Here is a 27,380-nt window from a genome sequence, read left to right as displayed (position 1 = left end):
TAAGCTTCTCCTTCAATAGAGAGAACACGTCAGTGTGTCCCACCCAAGACATCTGAAAAGGACCGGTTTGAAAGAAGCTCCCATTTCTCACAGCCTTTAAATGGGCCAACGTGGCTTTAGTTCCTGGTTCTCATAAGAAGTGATGTATACTGTGGTGCACAGGGAGTTGGGACTATTATGACTGATAGAGGCTCAGCTATCACTGCCCACTTAAGGCCAACTTCTTCATTGTACTGCTGCACCTTTTGTTCCCAACCACATTGTAACTAACCAGAACCCCACTTGATGCAGTGTCCCTAGGTGACATTTTTTCGGATAACAAAAAAAAAGTTAGCATTTAGAACATGTATGGGCAACTCCAGTCCTCAGGGGCGGGAGTGGTGTCACACTTTTTCCACAACCCAAATCAAAACAACTGATGAAACTAATTGCATTCTAAACAAAAGATCATGATTTGTTGATTACTGGAGTAAGGTGTGTTAGCTGGGGCTGGGGTAAAAGTGTGACACCAATCAGGCCCCCAAGGACTGGAGTTGCCCATCTCTGATTTAGCATATACTTAGCTTTTTTCACATATTGTTAGCTTTAGGTCTAACTGAACAGGTTATTTGGTAACACTTAAAATAAGGCCAACAGGTACTGTATACGCATTATTATGAGATCATATATAATGCTTTGAAGTCATAAGTTGTTGTGCTTGTACCCCCACGTTTCCAACTGTCCCAGTCAGAGAAATAATCAGAACAATTCTGAGTCTGCAATCTTGAATCTGATCCAAAAAGAATGGGGGAGTCGTCAACTTCGAGTGACTCCTTCTCCTCTTCACTCATCCTCGGCCAAGTTCAGGCTATAGCAGATGCCTCCTCATTCATTCCACACTAATCCTCTGTCAGTATCTGGTCTGCATCATCTGCGGTTCGAGCCACCACCGAACCTTATCTTTCTACCCCGTGTCACATGGGGTAGAACTGTTGTGCTGCACAGCCTTGAGCCTTCTACATTCCTGTCCAATGATGGCTGACCACAATGCAGCATCTTCTGTATAGCTACACCTCTTCTCTTTACACTACATTTTGTGTTCAGACTGGATAGTAGTAGACAGTAGTAGTAGATTCCACTCTATTTTTTGGAGAGAGAGAGAGAGAGAGAGAGAGAGAGAGAGAGAGAGAGAGATTGTTGGTAAGCTATTTGGAGAATTGGGGTGTGTCCCAAACCTCTAATCAATTTTATAGAGCTTCAGAGAGAAGTGTTTATTAATGTAACAACGATGAATTGTCAACATTTAACCAGCCAAATGAACATAGCTTCTGCTTACCACTTCAACATGACATTGTGAACACAGTTTCTCGTCCTGGCAAAGTTGCAAACAAATGTTCTTTACATTAAAATTGTAGTCATTTAGCTGACGCTCTTATCCAGAGCGACTTACAGGAGCAAATACGGTAAAGTGCCTTGCTCAAGGGAACATCAACAGATTTTTCACATAAACCAGTGAGCTTTCAGTTACTGGCCCACCCATAGAGATGGAAAGAGGCCTCATCATTGTATCCGTACCATTATGGCATCTGTGACAGCATGGGCAGTGCCATTGAGACTAACTCCATTTTGAAGTAGTCTATTTTCTTCTTCACGATTGGCTGATCCCTCCTGATGACCCAGGTGCACATGACTCCAACAAGGTCACCAGGAGGGATCAGCCAATGAAGTTGGAAGTCCCACACAGTAGACCTCATTAAAATGATGGCAGCCCTCAGTGTTATTGCCTATGCGAAAACTGCCTTTTGGCCGCTAGAGGCCTCTATCATTCTCTATGGGCCCAAAGCTCTTAACCACTAGGTGGCTAAAATATTGCCTACTTAATTATTAGTTCGTTTTTAAAAACGTTTGTTTCAAATATTGAGTGGAAAATTAGTTTTCAGTGAAAACAAATCATTTACTAATATGTATATAAGAGAGGTTGATTCTCTTTGCTGATATTATCCACATTGCACAATTAGCTCATTTCAGGAATCTTCAAGTCGACAATATTGCGAGGACCCAGAAATGGTGGACGTACGAGAAAGAGCTGATTCTGAAGGTGAGAACTAGCTAGCTAGCTAAACCAAGCCACTTGATACCAAACTTTCAGTTAGCCTGCTAGCTTTTACATTTGGTGAAATACGACATTACTGAAGGTCACAACAGGAAAAATGTGTGTCATTGTATGTATGAAGCATTATGAATTAATGATCTCTGAATGTATCATAAAGTCAGCTGTTTCACTAGCAAAAGCTAAACATAACTTAGCTAGCTAGCTAGCTAGCTGTGCTATGGAAGAGAATAGCCTTGTGCTTAAATGACTCAAATGGCAAGTCTAACTCAAGCAAGACAGTAATTCGTGCTATATTGCAATTTGATGACTGACCGGTTGAACAATTGAAAACTGTCAAGAGAAAATAAATGCATGGGACATGACACCCTTTTTAAAAAAGTCTACAGTTTGACTGAATAGCAGGTTATAATGCATTAACAAATCAATGCTTCTTGACATACATGTTTTCCTTATGCTTGTGGTTATAGTTGAGCCAAGTGCCTTTCAATCATGGGATTGCAGACTATCTGGAATAATTACAAAGTCTTGATTGTTATGGGCACGAGCCTTGGACTCATACACTGGGGTTGGTACAATGTCAAGTCTCACCCTGCACTACACAAGAATAAACAGGACTATGTTCCCGAACCAGGCATTGTGGCATATGTTTCACCATCTCAAGCCCCTGCCAAGGCAAAGTAGCTGGTGAAGGAGAGTGAGGTAAGCATGTTGGAGCTTTTTATTATTGTTATGTCATGAATCATGATTATCATCCTATCAATCTTGATGTAGTCTGTAACAATTTATCTCTGTACTCTAATCAAAGGCATGTCAAGGTCTTGTAGTAGCCTAAACATATTTAAAGTGACACATCCTTCAGTTGTGTAGATCACCTTCTTTCTGAGTTGACATGGTAGGGAACCACGAGTATCTTGTATCTTAATTTTTCTCTCATTTGTTCCAGTGACGTACACATCCTTCAGAAAGGACAACACCTACTAAGCTATATAGTGGACTGAGACTATGAAGCCCCAGAGCTGGTTGAGGAAGAACTGGCTGTGGGTGGTTGGGGGGTCCTTTCTTGGCATCCATTTAACCACCTGGCTCATGCAGAGGGCTATGAGAAGTGTTGCTCGCTCTGAGATGGCACTGAAAGAGAAGGATTCCCAGGAGTGACTGGTGGTGAGGCGTTTTGCCAGTGGACTACTATCTATTTAACGACTCACGTGTGGAGAAAATGGAATTGAATTCTGAACTCAAGATGATGTAATTACCTGTGCTTGATTAGCTGTAAATGTTATTCCTCTGTTAGAGATCAAATTAAACGATGAATTTCACAATAAGTCAAACTGCAGAGTAACTTGCTAACAGGTGTGCGGAGTATGAACATATTTCACCCAGGGAAGACCAGGGCTGCATTTCAAGACACTTTACAGACATCACATAATCGATTACATTTAAAATGTCGGTCATGAAAGCAAACGTTTGATTCTTTCCATTTAATATAATCTCAAGTTTTGTTTCAATTAGACCAAGGAGTGGGCTTAAGTACCATCGCAATTGAGTGCAACATTTTTTATTTAACCTTTAACTAAGCAAGTAAATATTGGGACCTCCATTCTTAACATGTTCCATCTTAAACATCTCTAAAGCCTTTTTCACTTTATCGTGCTGACCCAAACTGTGCTGTGCTGGTTCAGGGATTTTATTTTCACATGCTCCTTTCCAGCATGGTTCCAGAAACGATGGTGAATGCATAACCAGGCCAGCGCAATACAGCTCGGCTGGCTCAGTAAGGTGGAAAGCGTTTCATCTTTTCCGTCATAGGCACTGCTCTTTCTCCAGATCAGTGCCAATGAAGGAAATTAGAAAGCCACCTTGGATTGAAATATTGATGTGGCCAATGTCTGCTTTTAGTGGACTATCATGTTGTTGCGCTCTCTAAAACATGATACCCACATGAAAAAGCTTATACTACCCTCTAGGGGTAGAATAGGAGAATTACAACTACTGTCGTGTCATAACACGTACTGTTAAGCTTGTCTGTCAAGAACCTCAGTGATGCACTAGCTCGACTAGTTGCCGAGGGTGGCAATGTTTGGCATCTCTCTGGAACTTGATTGATGAATGTCACTGCGTAGCCAGATATTCAAGTTACATGATTTCCAGTAAGCTGAGCCTTTGTCCCACCTAATGAAGGATGACATTGCCTTTGGACTTATCTAATCAACCAAGCAAGCATGAAATTAAAAAGTATAATAACATATGCAGCAGTTATTAATCACATATTTGATAAACTGAATAAGAAAAACAGACCAAGGTTTTTTTCAGACCCAAGGTAAATAAGCAGAGATTTAATGAGCCTTTCCAAAAGTGAAGTAGTTAGTCTGTCCAAGAGATACATTTTTGCACAAAGAAGAAAAGGCTGTCCGTCATCCCTTCGACATAAAATATGTTATTCTTTGAAGACCTACCCACCACTCCCCTTTCTCTTCATCTTGAATTCTTTATCCTTCATTGAGCTTTGATCAGGATGAATGCTGCCACATAATTCATTCCTCCAAGCATTTTGGAGTATGGCATTACAGATATGTTGCTGCAAGTGTGGAATATGATAGCTCTGAGTACAATGAGATGATAGGTTCAATATATCTAGTTAATGAAAGCTAAAGCCTGGTCAAATGGGCTCCATAGAAAAGAGCAATATAGGACAAGCATTTCAGAGTTCAGTAAATGCCAATATCATGACTAATGATTTTAGCTAGGTCAGTCCATTTATTAAGGCTTCTCTGGTTTGCTGTTCTTATAATATGAAAGGTATCACAGCTTTCCTCGACCGAGGGTAGTCTTCAAACTTCTCTTGGTAGTACCTGAAAGAGAAGAGTGTCAGATTGAAGGAATCCTACTACCATGCAAACAAGACAGTCCATGCTTAGTGCTTTGCTGAAAGATCTATAGTTGTATCAATACCAGTGAACATGAGTGTATGAGCATGAAGAGATTACAGAAGGCTCTTGAGGTTGTAACTGTCAGTACCTGTGGTGGTGGTAGGCCCGCGGTCCAATCGAGCACATAGTGAAAAGGGCAAAGGAGAACGTTGTCAGGGACCACGTTGCTAGGGCATACCCGCACCACTCCAGAATCTCTCCAAAGAAGTTTGCTCCGGAGACATACTCAAACATTCCCCCTGGAATATAAAGTGTCAGACAGTTAATTCAGTACAGTAGTAATGAAGTAGAGTCTGTACACAAATACCTTAAAAGTAGTTCACAACATTTCAATCCCTGACCTTTCAGACCCTACTTCATATCTGCTACATTTTTTTGACCCAGCACCCCATGTCAAGGGATCCATGTTTGAATATACTACTTGGATAGTTAATTCAACCCGAAGGTGGGTGAAAACAGATCTGCTGTAGCCTTCATCTCTGTTTAATTTTTCTCCAGCTTTTTCCGCATGGTTCTGATAATAGTTGCAAGATGTTCCTTTTGAACCTTTCCATGAGGTAATGGCCCAGAAAGCTGGAATGTTTGCTTCCTGTGTCTGAAGTTTCTTTGCCAAACTTTGTGAGCAACGTACACAAGGCATTCAATCTTCTATGACCCTGGTGATTACATTAGCAATTAAAGGCCCAATGCAGAAGTTTTTTATATCAATATCAAATCATTTCTGGGTAACAATTAAGTACCTTACTGTAATAGATTTCTATTAAAATGGGCAAAAACAGCTTTTTAGCAACAAAAACTCTTTCAAGCTAGAATTTTCCCAGGACCATCTGTGAGTGGTCTGAGTGAGGAGGGGGAAACTGAAAAATAGCTGTTATTGGCAGAGAGGTTTGGAACTCTGTTATTGGTCTATTAACCAATTTACCACAAGGCGATGTCACCATGGAAAGCCAAAACCAGCAATTATCAGGAAATAGTTTTTTCACACATTTACAATATTAGTGTCATTAGCTGTTGTACAGTATGATCTAAAACACAGGAAAAAATGTTGACTGCACTGGGCCTTTAAACATCTTTCGATCAGCAAAGCAAAAGGAAGTAGAGATAAATGCAAAAGGTCACATTGACACCAGAATGTTCTGAATATGCTCTGCGTGTTCCGTTTATCATCACATGGCTGTGCAGACAGTGACTAAGTAAAGAACATATCGAACGGAGAAAAAAAAAATGTATGAAATGTATGCATTCACTACTGTAAGTCGCTCTGAATAAGAGCGTCTGCTAAAATGACTAAAATGTCAAACAAATGTAAAACTGTAACATGGTTATTTGGCTAAAGATCCACGTTTTTGCTATCGTTTCACAAGACTGGAACATATGCCGAAACACTGCTGGACATCTGTTATCCAGAATTCCATCTGATACCTTTTGGAATCTTGTAAACAACCTCTCCGGGTTTTCTCAAATTTAGAAGAATGTGATCGCTGTGAATGTTGATGGCCATTCCCAGGAAAAACATCAGCAAACCTGAAAAAAAACAATACAGGTGCTTAATGCAAACCACATTCTAGTTCTATAAAAAAACTCAAATGTATGAGCTGTTAAAAGCTTTCATGCTGGCAGAAGCTTGTACAATGCGACCCCAAACTCAGACTTTGTCAACAAATCATTATTTCTATTCTTGTGGAAGAATGTTGTCAAAATAGTCGTCCCATATCCTGCTGGGACCAAAAAATGCATGTTCTGAAGAATCTAGCCTCATTAACTGACCAATAAACACAGAATATTGGCAAGGAGGAAGCAAATGCCAACAAATGCCAACTTCACAGTTCCAGGCTGAAAGCCTCAAAGTTCTCTGGCCAGATTAGAGTCTCCCAGACTGCATGGCTGGTTTTCCTGTTATGTGTTTTCCTAACCAATTTAAAAAAATGTTAATTGATCTCAGACTTAATCTACAGTAGCTCTAGCAGTTATCAAATGTTACCCTTTAAAGGTTGAAATTACATTACTTTGTAAATAAATCTATAGCATTTATTTAGGGCTTCGACATAGGATACCAAATGACTGCCAAATGTCCGTGAACATCATCCATGCACTGTAATATTCTGAATAAGGGCTGGGAAAAGACTGCTAAACCATTTCCGCTTGGATCTCAGATCTCACTTACCGGTGCCTAGACGAATGTCGGTCTGCCACGCGTCATCGTACGTGGCACAGTGGAGCATGTAGTGGCCTTGGAGAAAACCGTTGACGGAACAGAAGACTACCGCAGAGAAGACAATGTAGAGAGGGGAAGGGCGGCCTTTGGTCAGCAAGGAGTAGATGAACGTTCTTGCAAAAAATAGAAAAATATTGATTTAAGAAATCAAGTCAAAGATGGGTCTATATAGCACTGCTGTGTACAAACTGTGAGTACCTGGAAGCCATGCAGGGCTGTGTTTCTTAACGTAGATAGAAATAGATTTTGTAGAACAAACAGTCCCTTGTAACAAGAAGAATAAGGGATCACGTCATCTCTTCATTACATTTGTATCTGCGAAGTTCTACAAAGTTGTGCCCTATACTGATCGAGTGGGTACTGTTTAACGAACGGTTCCCCTCCCTTCTCCTTACACCCTGGGCCTCTAGTCAATCTACATACATACTTCCCATTCCCTGTAACACTAGTAAACAATGGAACATGATTTTAGTTACATCCTGGGGCACTTCTGTTCTGACTTCTGCTCCTTCCTCAACTGTTATGAGTGAACTCAAGGTAAGGGCTTATGTGATTGGTGGCTCATGTTCAGTGGGGCACACAATATTGCAACAGAACTAAAAATATAGTTTCTTATTGGACAAGTTCAGGTATTACCTCCCCGTTTCGAAACATTTTCTCCATACTGGACATGACCCTGTTGAGTGAAGTTTGATATGGCAGCAGATATGGTGACGAGAAGAAATGCGGTGACTAACATACATTCATGGAAGTGTGCTGACCTGGTTTAAGGGCAGTTGTCAGATTGACGCACGTTCAATTCCCTACTATGTAAATATGTTCACACCTGGTCACTTTTGAGAGTTCTCCACAGGTTTTGACTATGTAAGAGATCAGACAACAGTAGGATTGTCAAATGTTTGCCTGCCGACAGTGCTTAACACCTTTGACCAGTGTTGGTAGTCAATCTCTTTTGTGTTCATACAGCAAAGACCTTGAAGTCATGGGCCACTCAGCCTTGTAAAAATACTGCAAACCAGAAGGTGGCAGTTGCAATGTTTGGCAAGCCATGTCCATGTGTGTTGCTTTATGGTCGAGTCAATGTTAGCTAGCTGCGCTATTGTTACTATTGTTGTAGAAAGCCCTTGCTGATAATAAATAGCAATATAACTAACTAGCAAGATGACAAAGAAACTATTTGATTGACACTCCATAATTGCATACAGCCCATAGATACATTTTAGCTAGCTGGCAAAAATGTGCTAAATTGTTAGCATGTTTCGCTAACTAGCTAGCTCTTGTGCTGAACTTACTACAATTAATTTCAATCGAAAGTTAGCAAAAATAGAGGTAAATACTTGTCTATTTATGGAAAAATTACATTGATTAACTCTTTGGTCCTATTACAGTTTATTTCTTACTGATGGCATTGCCTACTCCAGATGATTCATTTTTAAAATCATATGAGCAAAAAATATTTCATTTTATTTGGAATGTTAAGCCAGACAAAATTAAACGTGCCTATTTATATTTTTCCTTTTTAACTAGGCAAGTCAGTTAAGAACAAATTCTTATTTTCAATGACAGCCTAGGAATAGTGGGTTAACTGCCTTGTTCAGGGGCAGAACGACAGATTTTTACCTTGTCAGCTTGGGGATTCGATCTGGCAACCTTTCGGTTACTAGTCCAACGCTCTAACCACTAGGCTACCTGCCGCCCCAGTTTTGGGTGCTAAAATTATAAAATATTAAAGCTTTAAACCTCTCACTAAAAGGTTCACTCATACATAAACTATACTTAAACCAAAATGATTCTCCAGTAGATTATTAAGAAAAGTTCATCCTTTGTTCAAAAATGTTTTTTTAGCCTTCATATAGATTACAACTTCTCATTTCCGACGAATTTAAAATAACATTTTGTTTAAAGTATTGCCCTTTCTGTCATGTATACTCCCTCTCCGGCCTCTAGGTCATCAGGCTGCTGATTATCCCACACACCTGTCACCATCGTCTCGCGCACATGCGCCTCATGACACTCACCTGGACTTCATCACCACCTTGATTATCTTCCCTATATCTGTCAATCCCCTTGGTTCTTTCCTCAGGTGTTATTGACTTTGTTTTCATGTTGGTGTTTTGTGGGTTTTTTTTTTGTTTGTTATTAAAACTCTCACTCCCTGAACTTGCTTCCCGACTCTCAGCGCACTCGTTACACTTTCTTAAACAAGCCATACAAAGCTGGTTACAATTTGAGTTTTATCCTCCAGAAAAGATAAAACAAATAATACAACAAATGTTATGGTTAAACTCAAATACATTGATTAATAAAAAAACATTATGGAAAATTATTTACATTTAAAATATTTATTAATTATATTATGAATAGAAATGGAGGAGTTATGTCACATATGCAGTTATCGAAAATATATGGGAATATCTGCTCAATCCAAATTTACAACCAACTGATTGCAGCACTACCACACAAATGGAGGAGGCAATTGGAAAAGGGAGAAGGTAGGGAAGTTGTTTGCCTGCTTTATATCAAATTGGCTGAAAGGAACTGGCATAAATAGAAAAATATACCAGTTTCATCTGAGGACAAAAATTTGGACAGCTGCACCATACAGGCTGCAAAATAAATGGGAGGAGATTTTCGATGTACCAATTCCATGGCACATGGTTTATAAACTGGTACAAAAAACTACACTTGACCCAACACTTAGAGTTTTTCAATTTAAATGATATCAAATTCTCACCACCAACAGAATGCTATATAGTTGAAGTCAGAAGTTTACATACACCTTAGCCAAATACATTTAAACTCAGTTTTCACAATTCCTGACATTTAATCCTAGTAAAAATTCCCTGTCTTAGGTCAGTTAGGATCACCACTTTATTTTAAGAATGTGAAATGTCAGAATAATAGTAGAGATAATGATTTATTTCAGCTTTTATTTCTTTCATCACATTCCTAGTGAGTCAGAAGTTTACATACACTCAATTAGTATTTGGTAGCATTGCCTTTAAATTGTTTAACTTGGGTCAAACATTTTGGGGAGCCTTCCACAAGCTTCCCACAATAAATTGGGTGAATTTTGGCCCATTCCTCCAGACAGAGCTGGTGTAACACACACGCTTTTTCAGTTCTGCCCACAAATGTTCTATGGGATTGAGGTCAGGGCTTTGTGATGGCCACTCCAATACCTTGACTTTGTTGTCCTTAAGCCATTTTGCCACAACTTTAGAAGTATGCTTGGGGTCATTGTCCATTTGGAAGACCCATTTGCGACCAAGCTTCAACTTCCTGACTGATGTCTTGATGTTGCTTCAATATATCCACATAGTTTTCCTCCCTCATGATGCCATCTATTTTGTGAAGTGCACCAGTCCCTCCTGCAGCAAAGCACCCCCACAACATGATAAAATCAAATCAAAGTGTATTTGTCACGTGTGCTGAATACAACAGGTGTAGACCTTACAGTGAAATGCTTACTTACAGGCTCTAACCAATAGTGCAAAGAATGTATTAGGTGAACAACAGGTAGGTAAAGAAATAAAACAACAGTAAAAAGACAGGCTATATACAGTAGTGAGGCTATAAAAGTAGCGAGGCTACATACAGACACCGGTTAGTCAGGCTGATTGAGGTAGTATGTACATGTAGATATGGTTAAAGTGACTATGCATATATGATGAACAGAGAGTAGCAGTAGCGTAAAAGAGGGGTTGGCGGGTGGTGGGTGGTGGGTGGGACACAATGCAGATAGCCCGGTTAGCCACTGTGCGGGGGCACTGGTTGGTCGGCCCAATTGAGGTAGTATGTACATAAATGTATAGCTAAAGTGACTATGCATATATGATAAACAGAGAGTAGCAGCAGCATAAAAAGAGGGGTTGTTCAGGAGTCTTATGGCTTGGGGGTAAAAACTTTTGAGAAGCCTTTTTGTCCTAGACTTGGCACTCTGGTACCGCTTGCCATGCGGTATTAGAGAGAACAGTCTATGACTGGGGTGGCTGGGGTCTTTGACAATTTTTAGGGCCTTCCTCTGACACCGCCTGGTGTAGAGGTCCTGGATGGCAGGCAGCTTAGCCCCAGTGATGTACACGGCCGTACGCACTACCCTTTGTAGTGCCTTGTGGTCAGAGGCCGAGCAGTTGCCGTACCAGGCAGTGATGCAACCAGTCAGGATGCTCTCGATGTTGCAGCTATAGAACCTTTTGAGGATCTGAGGACCCATGTCAAATCTTTTTAGTTTCCTGAGGGGGAATAGGCTTTGTCGTGCCCTCTTCACGACTGTCTTGGTGTGTTTGGACCATTCTAGTTTGTTGTTGATGTGGACACCAAGGAACTTGAAGCTCTCAAACTGCTCCACTACAGCCCCGTCAATGAGAATGGGGGCGTGCTCGGTCCTCCTTTTCCTGTAGTCCACAATAATCTCCTTAGTCTTGGTTACGTTGAGGGAGAGGTTGTTGTTCTGGCACCAAGTCAGGTCTCTGACTTCCTCCATATAGGCTGTCTCGTCGTTGATCAGGCCTACCACTGTTGTGTCGTCTGCAAACTTAATGATGGTGTTGGAGTCGTGCCTGGCCATGCAGTCATGAGTGAACAGGGAGTACAGGAGGGGACTGAGCACGCACCCCTGGGGAGCTCCAGTGTTGAGGATCAGCATGGCAGATGTGTTTATACCTACCCTCACCACCTGGGGGCGGCCCGTCAGGAAGTCCAGGATCCAGTTGCAGAGGGAGGTGTTTAGTCCCAGGATCCTTAGCTTAGTGATGAGCTTCGAGGGTACTATGGTGTTGAACGCTGAGCTGTAGTCAATGAATAGCATTCTCACGTAAGTGTTCCTTTTGTCCAGGTGGGAAAGGGCAGTGTGGAGTGCAATAGAGATTGCATCATCTGTGGATCTGTTTGGGCGGTATGCAAATTGGAGTGGGTCTAGGATTTCTGGGATAAGGGTGTTGATGTGAGCCATTACCAACATTTCAAAGCACTTCATGGCTACAGATGTGAGTGCTACAGGTCTGTAGTCATTTAGGCAGGTTGCCTTTGTGTTCTTGGGCACAGGGACTATGGTGGTCTGCTTGAAACATGCTGGTATTATAGACTTAATCAGGGACATGTTGAAAATGTCAGTGAAGACACCTGCCAGTTGGTCAGCACATGCCCGGAGCACACATCTTGGTAATCCGTCTGGCCCCGCAGCCTTGTTTATGTTGACCTGTTTAACCTCACTAGGGTAGGGGGCACTATTTTCACATCCGGATGAAAAGCGTACCCAAAGTAAACTGCCTGCTACTCAGGCTCAGAAGCTAGGATATGCATATAATTAGTAGATTATAATATATGTGAGTATAACAGAACTGAAATGGCAGGCGAAAACCTGAGGAATATCCATCCAGGAAGTGCCATTACTTTGAAATGGCTGTTTTTCCAATGAAAGTCTATCCACCATTTAAAGGGATAGGACCCAGATTCCATTCCCTATGGCTTCCACTAGTTGTGAACAGTCTTTAGACATTGTTTCAGGCTTTTATTCTGAAAAATGAGGGAGAATGACAACATTGAGTGAGTGGACCCTGGGATGTCCTCAGAGCTGGTTACTGTGCGCAACCGAGAGCACGCCTTTCTTGTTTTCCTTTTATATTGACAAAGCTTTTGTCCGGTTGAAATATTATCGATTATTTATGCTAAAAACAACCTGAGGATTGATTATAAACATTGTTTGACATGTTTCTACGAACTTTACGGATACTATTTGGAATTTTCGTCTGCCTCTTGTGACCGCATTTGAGCCATTGGATTACTGAACAAAACACGCCAACAAAATGGAGGTTTTTGGATATAAAGAGGGACTTTATCAAACAAAATAAACATTTATTGTGGAACATGGAGTCTTGTGAGTGCAACCATATGAAGATCATCAAAGGTAAGTGATTCATTTTATTGCTATTTCTGACTTTCGTGACTAATCTACTTGGCTGGTAACTGTACGTAATGTTTTGTGTGCTGAGCGCTGTCCTCAGATAATCGTATGGTTTGCTTTTGCCGTAAAGCCTTTTTGAAATCTGACATGGCGGCTGTATTAACAAGAAGTTAAGCTTTATTTTGATGTATAACACATATATTATCAAGAATGTTAAATATTTGAATTGAGTATTTTTGAATTTCGCGCTCTGCAATTTCACTTGATGTTGGCCAGGTGGGACGCTACCGTCTCACATTTAACATTTTTACATTTAAGTCATTTAGCAGACGCTCTTATCCAGAGCGACTTACAAATTGGTGCATTCACCTTATGATATCCAGTGGAACAACCACTTTACAATAGTGCGTCTAAATCTTTTTTGGGGGGGGTTAGAAGGATTACTTTATCCTATCCCAGGTATTCCTTAAAGAGGTGGGGTTTCAGGTGTCTCCGGAAGGTGGTGATTGACTCAGGTACCCGTATGAAGTTAAAGCTCTTACTCACGTCAGCTACGGAGAGCGTGATCACACAGTCACCTGGAACAGCTGATGCTCTCATGCATGCCTCAGTGTTGCTTGCCTCGATGCGAGCATAGAAGTGATTTAGCTCGTCTGGTAGGCTCGTGTCACTGGGCAGCTCGCGGCTGTGCTTCCCTTTGTAGTCTGTAATAGTTTGCAAGCCCTACCACATAAGACGAGCGTCGGAGCCCGTGTAGTATGATTCAATCTTAGCCCTGTATTGACGCTTTGCCTGTTTGATGGTCCGTCGCAGGGCATAGCAGGATTTCTTGTAAGCTTCCGGGTTAAAGTTCCGTACCTTGAAAGTGGCAGCTCTACCCTTTAGCTCTGTGCGAATGTTGCCTGTACTCCATGGCTTCTGGTTGGGATATGTACGTACAGTCACTGTGGGGACGACGTCCTCGATGCACTTATTGATAAAGCCAGTGACTGATGTGGTGTACTCCTCAATGCCATCGGAAGAATCCCGGAACATTTTCCAGTCTGTGATAGCAAAACAGTCCTGTAGTTTAGCATCTGCTTCATCTGACCACTTTTTTATAGACCGAGTCACTGCTGCTTCCTGCTTATTTTTTCTGCTTGTAAGCAGGAATCAGGAGGATAGAGTTGTGGTCAGATTTACCAAATGGAGGGCGAGGGAGAGCTTTGTACGCATCTCTGTGTGTGGAGTACAAGTGATCTAGAATTGCTTTCCCTCTGGTTGCACATTTAACATGTTGATGGAAATTTGGTAGAACTGATTTAAGTGTCCTTGCATTAAAGTCTGCTGCCACCCATGTGCTTCACGGTTGGGATGGTGTTCTTCGGGTTGCAAGCATCCCCCTTTGTCCTCCAAACATAACGATGGTCATTACGGCCAAAAAGTTCAATTTTTGTTTCATCAGACCAGAGGACATTTCTCCAAAAAGTACGATCTTTGTCCCCATGTGCAGTTGCAAACCGCAGTCTGGCTTTTTTATGGCGGTTTAGGAGCAGTGGCTTCTTCCTTGCTGAGAGGCCTTTCAGGTTATGTCGATATAGGACTCGTTTTACTGTGGGTATAGATACTTTTGTACCTGTTTCCTCCAGCATCTTCACAAGGTCCTTTGCTGTTGCTCTGGGATTGATTTGCACTTTTCTCTAGGAGACAGAACGCGTCTCCTTCCTGAGCGGTATGACGGCTGCGTGGTCCCATGGTGTTAATACTTGCGTACTATTGTTTGTACAGATGAACGGGGTACCTTCAGGTGTTTGGAAATTGCTCCCAAGGATGAACCAGACTTGTGGAGGTCTACAATTTTCTTTCTGAGGTCTTGGCTGATTTCTTCAGATTTTCCCATGATGTCAAGCAAAGAGGCACTGGGATTGAAGGTAGGCCTTGAAATACATCCACAGGTACACGTACAATTGACTCAAATGATGTCAATTAGCCTCTCAGAACCTTCTAAAGCCATTACATCATTTTCTGGAATTTTCCAAAATGTTTAAAGGCACAGTCAACTTAGTGTATGTAAACTTCTGACCCACTGGAATTGTGATACAGTGAATGATAAGTGAAATAATCTGTCTGTAAACAATTGTTAGAAAAATTACTTGTGTCATGCACAAAGTAGATGTCCTAACCGACTTGCCAAAACTATAGTTTGTTAACAAGAAATTTGTGGAGTGGTTGAAAAATGAGTTTTAATGACACCAACCAAAGTGTATGTAAACTTCCGACTTCAACTGTATGTTCAACACCTTTTAAGTGAAATATATCTGCTGTTGCCCTAAAAAATGTGTCCATATGTTTCAGCTGATTTATGAGTTAAAAGATCCAAGACTCCATTGAAAGTTGGTATGTGGACATAGTCTGGTCCCACCATCACAGATCTAATTCTGCTGGCTAGACAATACTTACAGATCGGGGACCAATCTAATGTGTACACATACCTTTGGAAGTAGTGCAGACAGAAGGTCCAGAGAAGCAGGTCTTTTCCCAGGCTGGGCTGTGTGTCGGTGGAGAGCAGAAGGAGCATGGGCACCAAGAAAGAAGGCAGTTCCTGAAGGAACCAGGCCAGCTTGGCAGGGCAGGTCCTCCCTGGGGTCCCATCCAAGGTCACGTAGCGTCCGTACGGGGTCTGGGTCCTGGTCTGCTGAAGAAGATACGCCACCGCACCGACGATGAAGCCCCAGCTGAGGTAGTGGATCACATTCTCCTTGCACTCCATTATTATCCCCCTCTCCTTCTCTCCTTTCTTCTCCTTCTCTTCCTTCAGGTCCTTGTGTCCAGCAAAGCTTCCACGGTCTCAACTGTCAAGACCGAGTAGCCTCCATCTGTGTATGCTGGTGTGAGACGTGTGTGAATGGGAGAGGCACACTTACTACTCCCAACTCCTCCCCTTTAAAACAACGGGAGTCTCTCATGTTTCAGTCACTGTTGAAATCTGAGAAGGAGCATGATCTTGCTGGATAAGTAAGCGTGCTTTATGTAAGTAGTTTGTATGTAATTTCTCTGCACTACTATAATTTGAGTGTGAAACATCACCAAGATTAACATTTTTTTAAACCCAAGGAGTGATTACATATTTTTTTGTCTTTGTTTTTTTCAAGTAAAGGATAATTTACATGTACAATTGCAGAACAAATAGACCTAGACAAAATCATTAACATTGCCCTCCAGTCTTTGCCTACCAGATATACCACTATACTGATGTTTTTGATCAGAGTTGGTCAGAGTTGGCCATTGGCCATTCAATCTCCTCAAGAATGTATAAAATTTGCCATGAGGAACTCTGTCTGGAAAGGGGTAAATTGTTTCAAAAGGAGCTCGGTAGTCTTCCAACGTCAGTGACATTGTACTGTGAGAGAAGAGCAGGTGTTGGTACTAACGCATAACAGGGATTACATAATCAGATTACAAAAATTAAGTAACTGTAATCGGACCAAATTACTTAAAATAAATTGTTTAATCGGATAACAGTTACATTCTTAAAAACAGCTGATTACATTTTTGATTATTACTTAATATAAAATCAAGATGCAAGTATTTGCCTCAAACACACTAAAATGGCAGGTTTTCTGAAAGCTGTGCTGAGCAACACAGCCTGGGAATTTGATCTTTTCTAATCTATTTGAAATCTCAAAAATGGCCAAATTTGCTCTCCTTGGTTGCTTTCCACAGAAACTATTTTTAAACCAAAAACGTCATATCCCCACTTATGGAGAACTGAATCGTCCCACCTTTCATCAGGATCTTTGTGTCAAATGGACAGTAGTCAACACAGCTCCATCCAGTTCACTTCTCATGCACTGGGATGCAACACATGACAAATCAAATCAAATTGTATTTGTCACATGCGCCAAACACAACAGGTGTAGACCTTACCGTGAAATGCTTACTTACAAGCCCTTAACCAACAATGCAGTTCAAGAAAGAGTTAAGAAAATATTTATGAAATAAACTAATGTAAAAAATAATAAAAACTAACACAATAAAATAACAATAAAGAGGCTATATACCGGGGGTACCAGTACCGAGTCAATGTGTGTTTGGACCATGATTGTTCGTTGGTGATGGGGACACCAAGGGCCTTGAAACTCGACTTAGCTTACTCAGCTAAATCTCTATTTTCCTTGAAAATGTGTACACTAAAACCTACCTGTCTGTTTTTGCAGAGAGATATACACTACTGTTCAAAAGTTTGGGGTCACTTAGAAATGTCCTTGTTTTTGAAAGAAAATCATTTTTTTTGTCCATTAAAATAACATCAAATTGATCAGAAATAGAGTGTAGACATTGTTGATGTTGTAAATGACTATTGTAGCTGGAAACGGCAGATTTTTTATGGAATATCTACATAGGCGTACAGAGGCCCATTATCAGCAACCATCACTCCTGTGTTCCAATGGCACGTTGTGTTAGCTAATTGATCATTAGAAAACCCTTTTGCAATTATGTTAGCACAGCTGAAAACTGGCCTTCTTTAGACTAGTTGAGTATTTGGAGCATCAGCATTTGTGGGTTCGATTACAGCCTCAAAATGTCCACAAACAAAGAACTTTCTTATGAACCTCATCAGACTATTCTTGTTCTGAGAAATGAAGGCTATTCCATGCGAGAAATTGCCAAGAAACTGAAAATCTCGTACAACGCTGTGTACTACTCCCTTCACAGAACAGCACAAAATGGCTCTAACCAGAATAGGAAGAGGAGTGGGAGGCCCCGGTGCACAACTGAGCAAGAGGACAAGTACATTAGAGTGTCTAGTTTGAGAAACAGACGCCTCACAATTCATCAACTGGCAGTATCATTAAATAGTACCCGCAAAACACCAGTCAACGTCAAAAGTGAAGAGGCGACTCTGGGATGCTGGCCTTCTAGGCAGAGTTGCAAAGAAAAAGCCATAGCTCAGACTGGCAAATAAAAAAAAAAGATTAACATGGGCAAAAGGACACAGACACTGGACAGAGGAAGATTGGAAGTTTGAGGTGTTCAGATCACAAAGAAGAACATTAGTGAGACGCAGAAAAAATGAAAAGATGCTGGAGGAGTGCTTTACGCCATTTGTCACGCAGGGTGGAGACAGTGTGATGGTCTGGGGGTGCTTTGGTGGTGGTAAAGTGGGAGATTTGTACAGGGTAAAAGGGATCTTGAAGAAGGAAGGCTATCCCTTTGTCACAAAAGGTGCCGTGTTGAATAGACCAAACTGCAGCGGGAATATGGATGCTCATGTTTTAATTCAAAAAAGGAGTAAAGCATCCACTGGAAAAACAATACACACGACAGGAACAGGCATACAAAAACGCAGTGCAAGAACAACTACCCACAAAACCAAGTGACAAACATACTCCTACATATATGACTCCCAATCAGGAACAACGATCCCCAGCTGTTCCCGATCAGGAGTCACAAGACCAACACAGAACATTCACACACACAAGACTGCCACGTCCTGACCCCAAAACTACTACAACAGCTCCATCTGCTGGTCAGGACGTGACACCGTTTATACCCAGTGGACGGCGCGTAATTGGAGCCAATTTCCTCCTACAACAGGACAATGACCCAAAGCCAGCTCCAAACTATGCAAGAACTATTTAGGGAAGAAGCAGTCAGCTGGTATTGTGTCTTAAGGGAGTGGCCAGCACAGTCACCGGATCTCAACTCTATTGAGCTGTTGTGGGTGTAGCTTGACTGTATGGTACCCATCAAGCCAATCCAACTTGTGGGAGGTGCTTCAGGACGCATGGGGTGAAATCTCTTCAGATTACCTCAACAAATTGACAACTAGAATGCCAAAGGTCTGCAAGGCTGTAATTGCTCCAAATGGAGGATTCTTTGACAAAAGCAAAGTTTGAAGGACACAATTATTATTTCAATCTCTTGACTATATTTCCTATTCATTTTGCAACTCATTTCATGTATGTTTTCATGGAAAACAAGGACATTTCTAAGTGACCCCAAACTTTTGAACGGTAGTGTACGTGTTTTTGCAATTGCGTTTGCACAATTGATCATCCAAATCATGAAATAATCTCTTGGATTCGTTGCATCTTTTGTTATTGAAGTCTTTATCATACCAGACAGCTATGTTAGGGTGAGTCATATATTCAAATGACCATTTCCTCTTTTACTGGCCAGCTCGGTGTAGTAGGCCTATTATTGCACAATCAAAGGCCTATTATTGCACGCCTAAAAAGCATTCCAGAGGACATGAGCTAATGGTTTTGTTCTATACCGTACCAGGGAGGGACGGTTCTAGGGAGACCAGACACCGGTCTATATAATGAACCCTGTTGACATAGCAGTTACTGTCTGCTGTGTTTTATGGATATCTGTCATACAAAACTTAACCTTTCTGAACTGTTACTAAGATTTGTGGTTCGTCAATGTATGTTGAAGGGGGTGTATCTTTGCTATAAAATATCTCTGCAGCCATTGTGTAATCACCTTATTCAATGGTTCATTCAAGAGAGTGCATTATTGAAGGTCAAGTGCTTTTGCAAAAGTATCTTAAGTATTAAAGATGTAGTTTAACTCGGAATGGTGTGTTTGTAACTCTCCTCATTTGGTAATGCAGAAATTAGCCACCACACTCCTCTCCCTGTTCGGGTGGCGCTCGGCGGTCGTCGTCACCAGCCTACTAGCTGCCACCAATCCCTTTTTCCTTTTCTGTTGGTTATGCCTTTATTTGTTGCACCTGTTTTCAGTTAAGTTATTAGATGAGTATTTAAGCCCATCTCCCCACCTGTTCTGTGTGTGGGCTTGTTTCTTTCATTTACACTGTGTGTTGTGTAGTGGATCGTGTTTCTTGGGACTTTGTATTTTGATACGCCCTGTTGGTTTGGGCGAATACTCTCTTGGTGGTGCATAAATAAAAGCACTGTTCTAAACGCTTCTGCTTCCTGCGCCTGATTACACACCCACGACGTCCAAGCGTTACAGAAGCCTGCACCTTTTAAGCATGGAGTCAGCAGGAGCAGCCGCTACCCCTCTACCATCGATGGAGGAACGGGTCCTCCATCACACCACCGTACTCCATCAGATTGGGTCAGCTATGGACCAGATGATGGAGAGGATGGATCGATGGGAGAGGAGTGGTCTCCTTTCTTCACCTCCGGCTCACCCGATGAGTCCACCTACTCCGCTCCCTTCACGGTCTGGATCTGGCACACTTCGTCTTGCGCCCCCGAGGGAGAACGATGGAGCAGCGGCAGGGTGCCAGGGGTTTCTGTTACAGATTGATTTATACCTGGCTACCGTGAGGCCGACTCCCTCGGGGGAGGAGAGTGTGAGCCTCCTCGTCTCCTGCCTGACGGGCCGAGCATTGGAATGGGCCAACACTGTATGGAATGGCCCAGACTCAGCGAGGGAGAACTACCCTGAGTTCACCCGCCGTTTCCGGGCTGTATTCGACCACCCTCCAGAAGGCCAAGGGGAAGGGGGGGGATTGCCCCTCCCGCGCCTATTCCCATGGAGCTAGGAGGGGCCGCGTCAAAGGGAACCCCAAGGAGGGCGCTCCTCCTGCACCAATTGTGGTTGCCGAGGACTCACGGCCGACCGGTGCTGGGGGGGTCCCTCTGGGAGTCGAGAGGGCAGGCAGAACACTTCTCGTTCACCCCAGGTGAGTCAGCATCAAACTCACCCAGAACCCTCTGTTGGTACATGTTTGTTTTCATATTTTTTTTCTTGATTATTCTCCCTGTTCCCAGCATAAGGCACTAGTAGATTCAGGCGCATCTGGGAACTTTATGGATCGCGGACTTGCCCTCAAGCTGGGAGTTCCACTGGTGCCGTTAGATTCCCCCTTCCCCGTGCACTCCTTAGATAGCCGGCCGTTAGGGTCAGGGCTGGTCAGGGAGACCACGGTGCCACTGGATATGGAGCGAATTAGTTTCTTCCTTATCAATTCACCTGCGTTTCCAGTGGTGCTGGGGGTGCCTTGGCTGGCCAGTCACAATCCCAAGATTTTGTGGAAACAGGGGGTTCTCCAGGGGTGGTCAGAGGAGTGTTCAGGTAGGTGTCTGGGAGTTTCCATCGGTGCCACGTCGGTGGAGAGTCCAGACCAGGTTTCCACTGTGCGCATTCCCCCTGAGTATGCTGATTTGGCTCTCGCCTTCTGTAAGAAGAAGGCGACTAAATTACCACCTCGTCGACAGGGGGATTGTGCGATAAACCTCCAAGTAAACGCTGCACTTCCCAAGAGTCACGTGTACCCATTGTCCCAGGAGGAGATGTTGGCTATGGAGACATATGTCATGGAATCTCTGAGACGGGTACATTCGGCCCTCCATTTCACCCGTCTTCTCGAGTTTCTTTTTCGTGAAAAAAAGGGGGGAGGTCTGCGTCCGTGTATTGATTATAGAGGTCTCAATTCCATTACAGTGGGGTTCAGTTACCCACTACCTCTCATCCCTATGGTGGTGGAATCATTTCACGGAGCGCGTTTTTTCACGAAACTGGATCTCAGGAGCGCGTATAATCTGGTGCGTATTCGGGAGGGAGACGAGTGGAAAACCGCGTTTAGTACCACATCGGGCCACTATGAGTACCTCGTCATGCCGTATGGGTTGAAGAATGCTCCAGCCGTCTTTCAAACCTTTGTGGATGAGATTCTCAGGGACCTGCATGGGCTGGGCGTGATAGTGTATATCAACGATATCCTGATTTACTCCGCCACCCGCGCCGAGCATGTGTCCCTGGTGCGCAGGGTGCTTGGGAGACTGCTGGAGCATGACCTATACGTCAAGGCTGAGAATTGTGAGTTCTCCAAACGAGCCGTCTCCTTCCTGGGTTATCGCATTTCCACCTCGGGGGTGGTGATGGAGTGTGACCGCGTTAAGGCCGTGCGTAATTGGCCGACTCCAACCACGGTGAAGGAAGTGCAGCGGTTTTGGGGATTTGCCAATTACTACCGGAGGTTTATCCGGGGTTTTGGCCAAGTAGCGGCTCCCATTAACTCACTGCTGAAAGGGGGGCCGGTGCGTTTACGGTGGTCGACAGAGGCGGACAGAGCTTTCAACCAGTTGAAAGCACTGTTCACTGATGCGCCTGTGTTGGCGCACCCGGACCCCTCCTTACCATTCATAGTGAAGGTGGACGCGTCCGAGGCTAGGGTGGGTGCCGTGCTATCACAGCGCTCGGGTACACCACCGAAACTCCGCCCCTGTGCTTTCTTTTCTAGGAAGCTCAGTCCGGCGGAGCGCAACTATGATGTGGGGGACCGGGAGCTGTTGGCTGTGGTCAAGGCTCTGACTGTGTGGAGACACTGGCTTGAGGGGGCTAGACACCCTTTTCTCATCTGGACTGACCACCGGAACCTGGAGTATAAACGGGCAGCCAGGAGACTGAACCCGCGTCAGGCACGGTGGGCCATGTTCTTCACCCGATTTCAGTTCACTATTTCGTATAGACCAGGTTCCATGAACACCAAGACCGACACGCTGTCCCGTCTCTATGACACTGAGGATCGGCCCATCGATCCTACTCCCATCCTTCCAGCCTCTAAGCTGGTAGCACCGGTGGTATGGGAGGTGGACGCGAACATTGAGCGGGCGCTACAGGTAGAGCCTTGTCGTGGCCAAATCAGAATTAGTTGGGTAACATAGATAATTAAGATGTTTTATTAGTATAATATGCTTATTTGAGGTACTTGTCATTAGAAAGTGTCCTTTGGACTCTGGTGTCTTTTCAGTTACACGTCTCCCTTAGCTGGGGCTCAGACACTTGGGGCCCAGAGAAGGGAGAGGTCAGACTTGTCGTCATAGGAATGTGTTCTTAAACCATGTGAAGGGATTGCTGATTGATGGGGAACCAATGACTTGTCTCCACAATGTCTGTGAACAAGTCACTCCCTCCTTTTCTTTATTGTGGGGAGGTTTATGGCAGTGTCTGGGACCATGGTCTCTTAGATCTCGCACTTATCCTGTGGTAGTATATGGCCTAGAGGCTCACTCACCCCAGTGAGCCTGTCCAGGAGTGGGGTCAAGAAGGGGTTTGCTTGAGATGGGAGTATCTAGAGTTGACAATTGATATATGCCATTGGATGAAATGGTGTTTTCGTTCTATACCATACCAGGGAGGGACGGTTCTAAGGAGACCAGATACTGGGCTATACAATGAATCCTGTTGACATAGCAGTTACTGTCTGATGTGTTTTATGGATATCTGTCATACAAAACGTAACCTTTGTGAACTGTTACTAAGTATCTGTGGTTTGTCAATGTACGTTGAAGGGGGTGTATCATTGCTATAAAAGATCTCTGTAGCCATTGTGTAATTACCCTCATTCAATGGTTCATTCGAGAGAGTGCATTATTGGGGGTCAAGTGCTTTTGCAAAAGTATCTTAATTAAGTATTAAAGATGTAGTTTAACTCGGACTGTGTGTGTTTGTAACTCTCCTCATTTGGAAATACAGAAATTAGCCACCACAGCCTGCGCCTTCTAACTGTCCTACAGGCCGTAAGTACGTTCCGCTTGGTGTCCGTGATCAATTGATTCGATGGGCTCATACACTACCCTCGTCGGGTCATCCTGGGTGAGGACAGTGCGAGGCCTTAGGTGTATCAGTATCAGCTTTCTTGCAGAGGGCAGCAGGTTTTCCTCAAAGACTTTTCTGTACATTGCTCCATTTAGTTTCCTTATATCCTGGCGTCTTATTTATAAATGTTGTGTCCATTTTAAAGTAATTAAATATCAATTTCTTTGAAGACTGCACGCACAAATACATTGATTTATAAACTTGCCGCATATCATACATATGCATGTTTCAGACCTGTCGTAAAACTGCGTGCTTGAATGAACATTATGACTCCGCCTGAATAATGACCACCATTCACCTTTTATGGTGAAAATAACACCCTTATTTGCTGTATACTTTGGAAGTATTGTAATTAGGCCAACACAGGATCTAAAGTATATAGCAATTGCGAACTTGATCAAATGTCTTTCGAGGTTGTAATGATGTGCGCTGAGAGTCGGGAAGCAAGTTCAGGGAGTGAGTGTTTTAATAAATAAACATAATACAAAACAAGAAACTCGAACAGCACACAGACATGAAACTGAAAAAATAACACCTGGGGAAGGAACCAAAGGGAGGGACATATATGGAAGGTAATGGAGGCGATGGAGTCCAGGTGAGTCTGATGACGCACAGGTGCGCATAACGATGGTGACAGGTGTGCGTCATAACGAGCAGCCTGGTGACCTAGAGGCCGAAGAGGGAGCACAGGTGACAGAGGTGCTGAAATAATATTTTCTATTGCAGTGACATTTGCTGTATCTGAAAGACAAAAATATTGCAAATTGTTGTGGATCTGTAAACCTATGGTATGAATTCAATAATGTTTTGCATTAACTTTTTCCCGAACCTAAATATGCTACAATACCCTCGAATTCTGAAACATTGTCTGCAATTTTTTTTCTTCTATACATTAGGCCTACTTACAGTGGTAGCCTGTGCACTTCCATGCAAAATATCAACTGTCTGTTCACCTGGTAAATTATACTGTATGTTAAAAGGCTACTTTTGCCTTCCTGCAATGCTATACTACACTAGAAACTGTGTGTAGCCTACGTCAAGTTCAGTTTTTATTAATGGCAACTTTTGCATGAACTGGCGCACGCATGTTTTGGGGCATATTTTGTGCTTACACAACGTTTATAAATGAGGCCCCTGATGAGTGCCACAGTCCCTGATGATGAGAAACATCCCCATAACAGGATGCTGCCACCACCATGCTTCACAGTAGGGACGGTATTGTTTGGGTGATGTGCCATGTTGGATTTGGGCCAAAATTACGGTTTGCATTTAGGTCAAAAAGTTCAGTTTTAATTGGGATATCATGAGTAATGGCTTCTTTCTTGCCACCCTATCATACATGCCAGATTTATGGAGCAGAGGAGGCTGGTCGGAGGAGCTATAGGAGGACATGCTTATTGTAATGGCTGGAATGGAATAAATGGAAACTGAGACAAACATGGTTTCCATATGTTTGATGGTACCACATGTTTGATACCGTTACATTTATTCCTTTCCAGCCATTACAATGAGCCTGTCCTCCTATATCTCCTCCCACCAGCCTCCACTGTTGTGGAGTGCTTGGGATATTGTTGTCACATGCACACTTTGACCAGTCTTGGCGATAAAAGCCTGTAGCTCTTTCAAAATTGCCATTGGACTCTTGGTAGCCTCTGATCAGTCTCCTACTTTCTCGGTCTTACAATATTGAGGGACGACCTGATCTATGCAGGGTCTTGCCATACACCATTGACTTCTTAATAATCGTTTTGACCCTGCTCCAAGGGATATTCAAGACCTTTGAAAATCTTTTAATACCCATCCCCTGATCTGTGTCTTTCCACAACTTTGTCACAGAGTTCTTTTGAAAGCTCCTTGTGTAACTTTGACAATGGGAGTCGAGAAGCAGGTGCAGATGGTAAGTTTAATAAAACAGAGAACGATACAACATAGGAGTAGCGTCTTGACATGAAACACAGAAACAATACTGTCTGGGGAATGAACCTAAAGGGAGTGCCAGATAAAGGGGAGGTAATGAGTGAGGTAATGGAGTCCAGGTGTGCCTCATGATGCGCAGGTGCGCGTAATAATAGTTGCCAGGACCGGCAAGGTTCAACGCCAGAGGGGAAGAGCGGGAATTGGCTTGACAGTGCCGGGGTCCCGGGATCCATGGAGCCAGGGCTGGCTGAAAACCCAGAACACACTGGAAGGGAGTCAGCCCAGTGGAAGAGTGACATAAAGAATTATGGGCGTACTCCACCCATGGAAGGAATCGGGCCCACTCTCCCTGCCGGTCCTGGCGGTGACTCCTCAGGAACCTCCCCAGCTCCTGGTTCATCCTCTCCACCTGCCCGTTAGACTGAGACCTATACCCGGAAGTGAGGCTGATCATGACCCCGAGCTTCTCCATAAAGGCTCTCCATACCCGTGATGTGAATTGGATGTCCTCCGGAAGGCCATAATTCCGGAAGACCTGCTGGAATAGTGCCTCCGTGACCTGGAGAGAAGTAGGGAGACCAGAGAGAGGGATGAAACAACAGGATTTGGAAAATCTATTAACACCCACTAAAATGGTGGTGAAACCGTCAGAGGAGGGGAGATCAGTGACAAAGTCAATGGATAGATGAGACCAGGAATGCTGAGGCACGGGAAGGAGTTTCCCTGCTGAAGCGTGCCAGGGGGGATTCGGTTTGAGCACATACGTTACAAGAGTTGACATATTGAATAATGTCCTGCGCCAAGGTAGGCCACCAATACTTCTCGGAGATAGATTGAGTAGTACGAGAAATACATGGATGTCCAACGACAACAGCTGAGTGCGCCCAGGTCAGCAGCCGATCCCTTATCCCCGTGGGAACGTAGATGCGCTCAGGAGGACAGGTAGTTGGTGCAGGCTCCCTCTCCAGAGCCTGGCAAATGTCCACATCTACATCCCAGACCACAGGGGCTACAACTCGAGAGGAAGGGGCTGTGACTCGAGAGGAAGGGGGCATTCAGGACAGGACCCTCTCCCGAATCATGTAGACGGGACAGGGCATCGGCTTTGGTGTTCTTTGAACCTGGGCGATAGGTCAGCGTGAAGTCAAATCTCGTAAATAAAAGGGCCCACCTTGCTTGAAGTGGATTCAGCTTCCTCGCTGTTCTTATGTACTCCAGGTTCTGATGGTCAATGAGGATAACGAATGGGTCCTTGGCGCCCTCCAGCCAGTCTCCACTCCTCTAATGCCAACTTCACAGCCAGGAGCTCTCGATCACAGGCGTCGTAATTCCTCTCTGCAGGGGACAGTTTCTTAGAGTAATGCGCACACGGATAAAAATGTTGTGGATTACCTTGTCATTGAGACAGAACTGCCCCCACGCCCACCTCTGAAGCATCCACCTCCACCACAAAGGGTATCGTGGGATCTGGATGTTTTAGCAATAGGGCGGAGGTGAAAAGTCCCTTCAGTAGGCGGAAGGCCTCGTCAGCTGCTGGACTCCACACCAACCTATGGGGACTACCCTTGAGGATAGAGGTGAGAGGAGTGGCGATGGAGCTAAAGTTCCTGATGAAACAGCCTCCTCACACAGTCCTCTTCTGAATAGCATACGAAGTGCCAGTTCATTCCATCCACTGGATGCTGCTACTTTCCGGAAGGTGAGGGCATACTCAGCAGCCGTCTGGTCCTCCTGCCATAGTTGGAGTAGGTGCTCACCCCC

At 43.6% G+C, this 27,380-nt stretch overlaps 1 protein-coding gene and 1 long non-coding RNA gene across 2 annotated transcripts; one reads left to right on the top strand and one right to left on the bottom strand.

Moving 5' to 3' along the window:
• The first annotated feature begins 1,801 nt into the window (after positions 1 to 1,801).
• On the top strand, positions 1,802 to 3,414 carry LOC106564820 (uncharacterized). The gene is made up of 3 exons (XR_001319551.3): positions 1,802 to 2,077; positions 2,560 to 2,791; positions 3,036 to 3,414. It is a non-coding gene; the product is annotated as an uncharacterized LOC106564820 (long non-coding RNA).
• Positions 3,415 to 4,405: 991 nt separating this feature from the next.
• On the bottom strand, positions 4,406 to 16,014 carry LOC106564819 (3-oxo-5-alpha-steroid 4-dehydrogenase 2). Its single transcript, XM_014131247.3, has 5 exons — positions 15,611 to 16,014; positions 7,184 to 7,347; positions 6,442 to 6,543; positions 5,108 to 5,258; positions 4,406 to 4,941 (listed from the first exon to the last, which is right to left on the bottom strand). Exons 1-5 carry the CDS (start codon positions 15,886 to 15,888, stop codon positions 4,875 to 4,877), a joined length of 762 nt encoding a protein of 253 aa, XP_013986722.1. The 5' UTR covers positions 15,889 to 16,014; the 3' UTR covers positions 4,406 to 4,874.
• Between the last annotated feature and the right edge of the window lie 11,366 nt (positions 16,015 to 27,380).

Source organism: Salmo salar, chromosome 12, assembly GCF_965601325.2.
Source record: "Salmo salar chromosome 12, fSalSal1, whole genome shotgun sequence".
Classification (NCBI taxonomy): Eukaryota; Metazoa; Chordata; class Actinopteri; order Salmoniformes; family Salmonidae; genus Salmo; species Salmo salar.
This window is presented reverse-complemented; position numbering and strand designations above follow the sequence as displayed.

Coding starts and splice junctions, on each gene's coding strand:
- LOC106564819 (XM_014131247.3), bottom strand. CDS start 15,888: ATGGAGTGCAAGGAGAATGTGATCCACTACCTCAGCTGGGGCTTCATC. Junction 7,348..15,610: donor TGTCTGCACTACTTCCAAAG/GTATGTGTACAC, acceptor ATTTTTTGCAAG/AACGTTCATCTACTCCTTGC. Junction 4,942..5,107: donor CGGGCCTACCACCACCACAG/GTACTGACAGTT, acceptor CTTCTCTTTCAG/GTACTACCAAGAGAAGTTTG.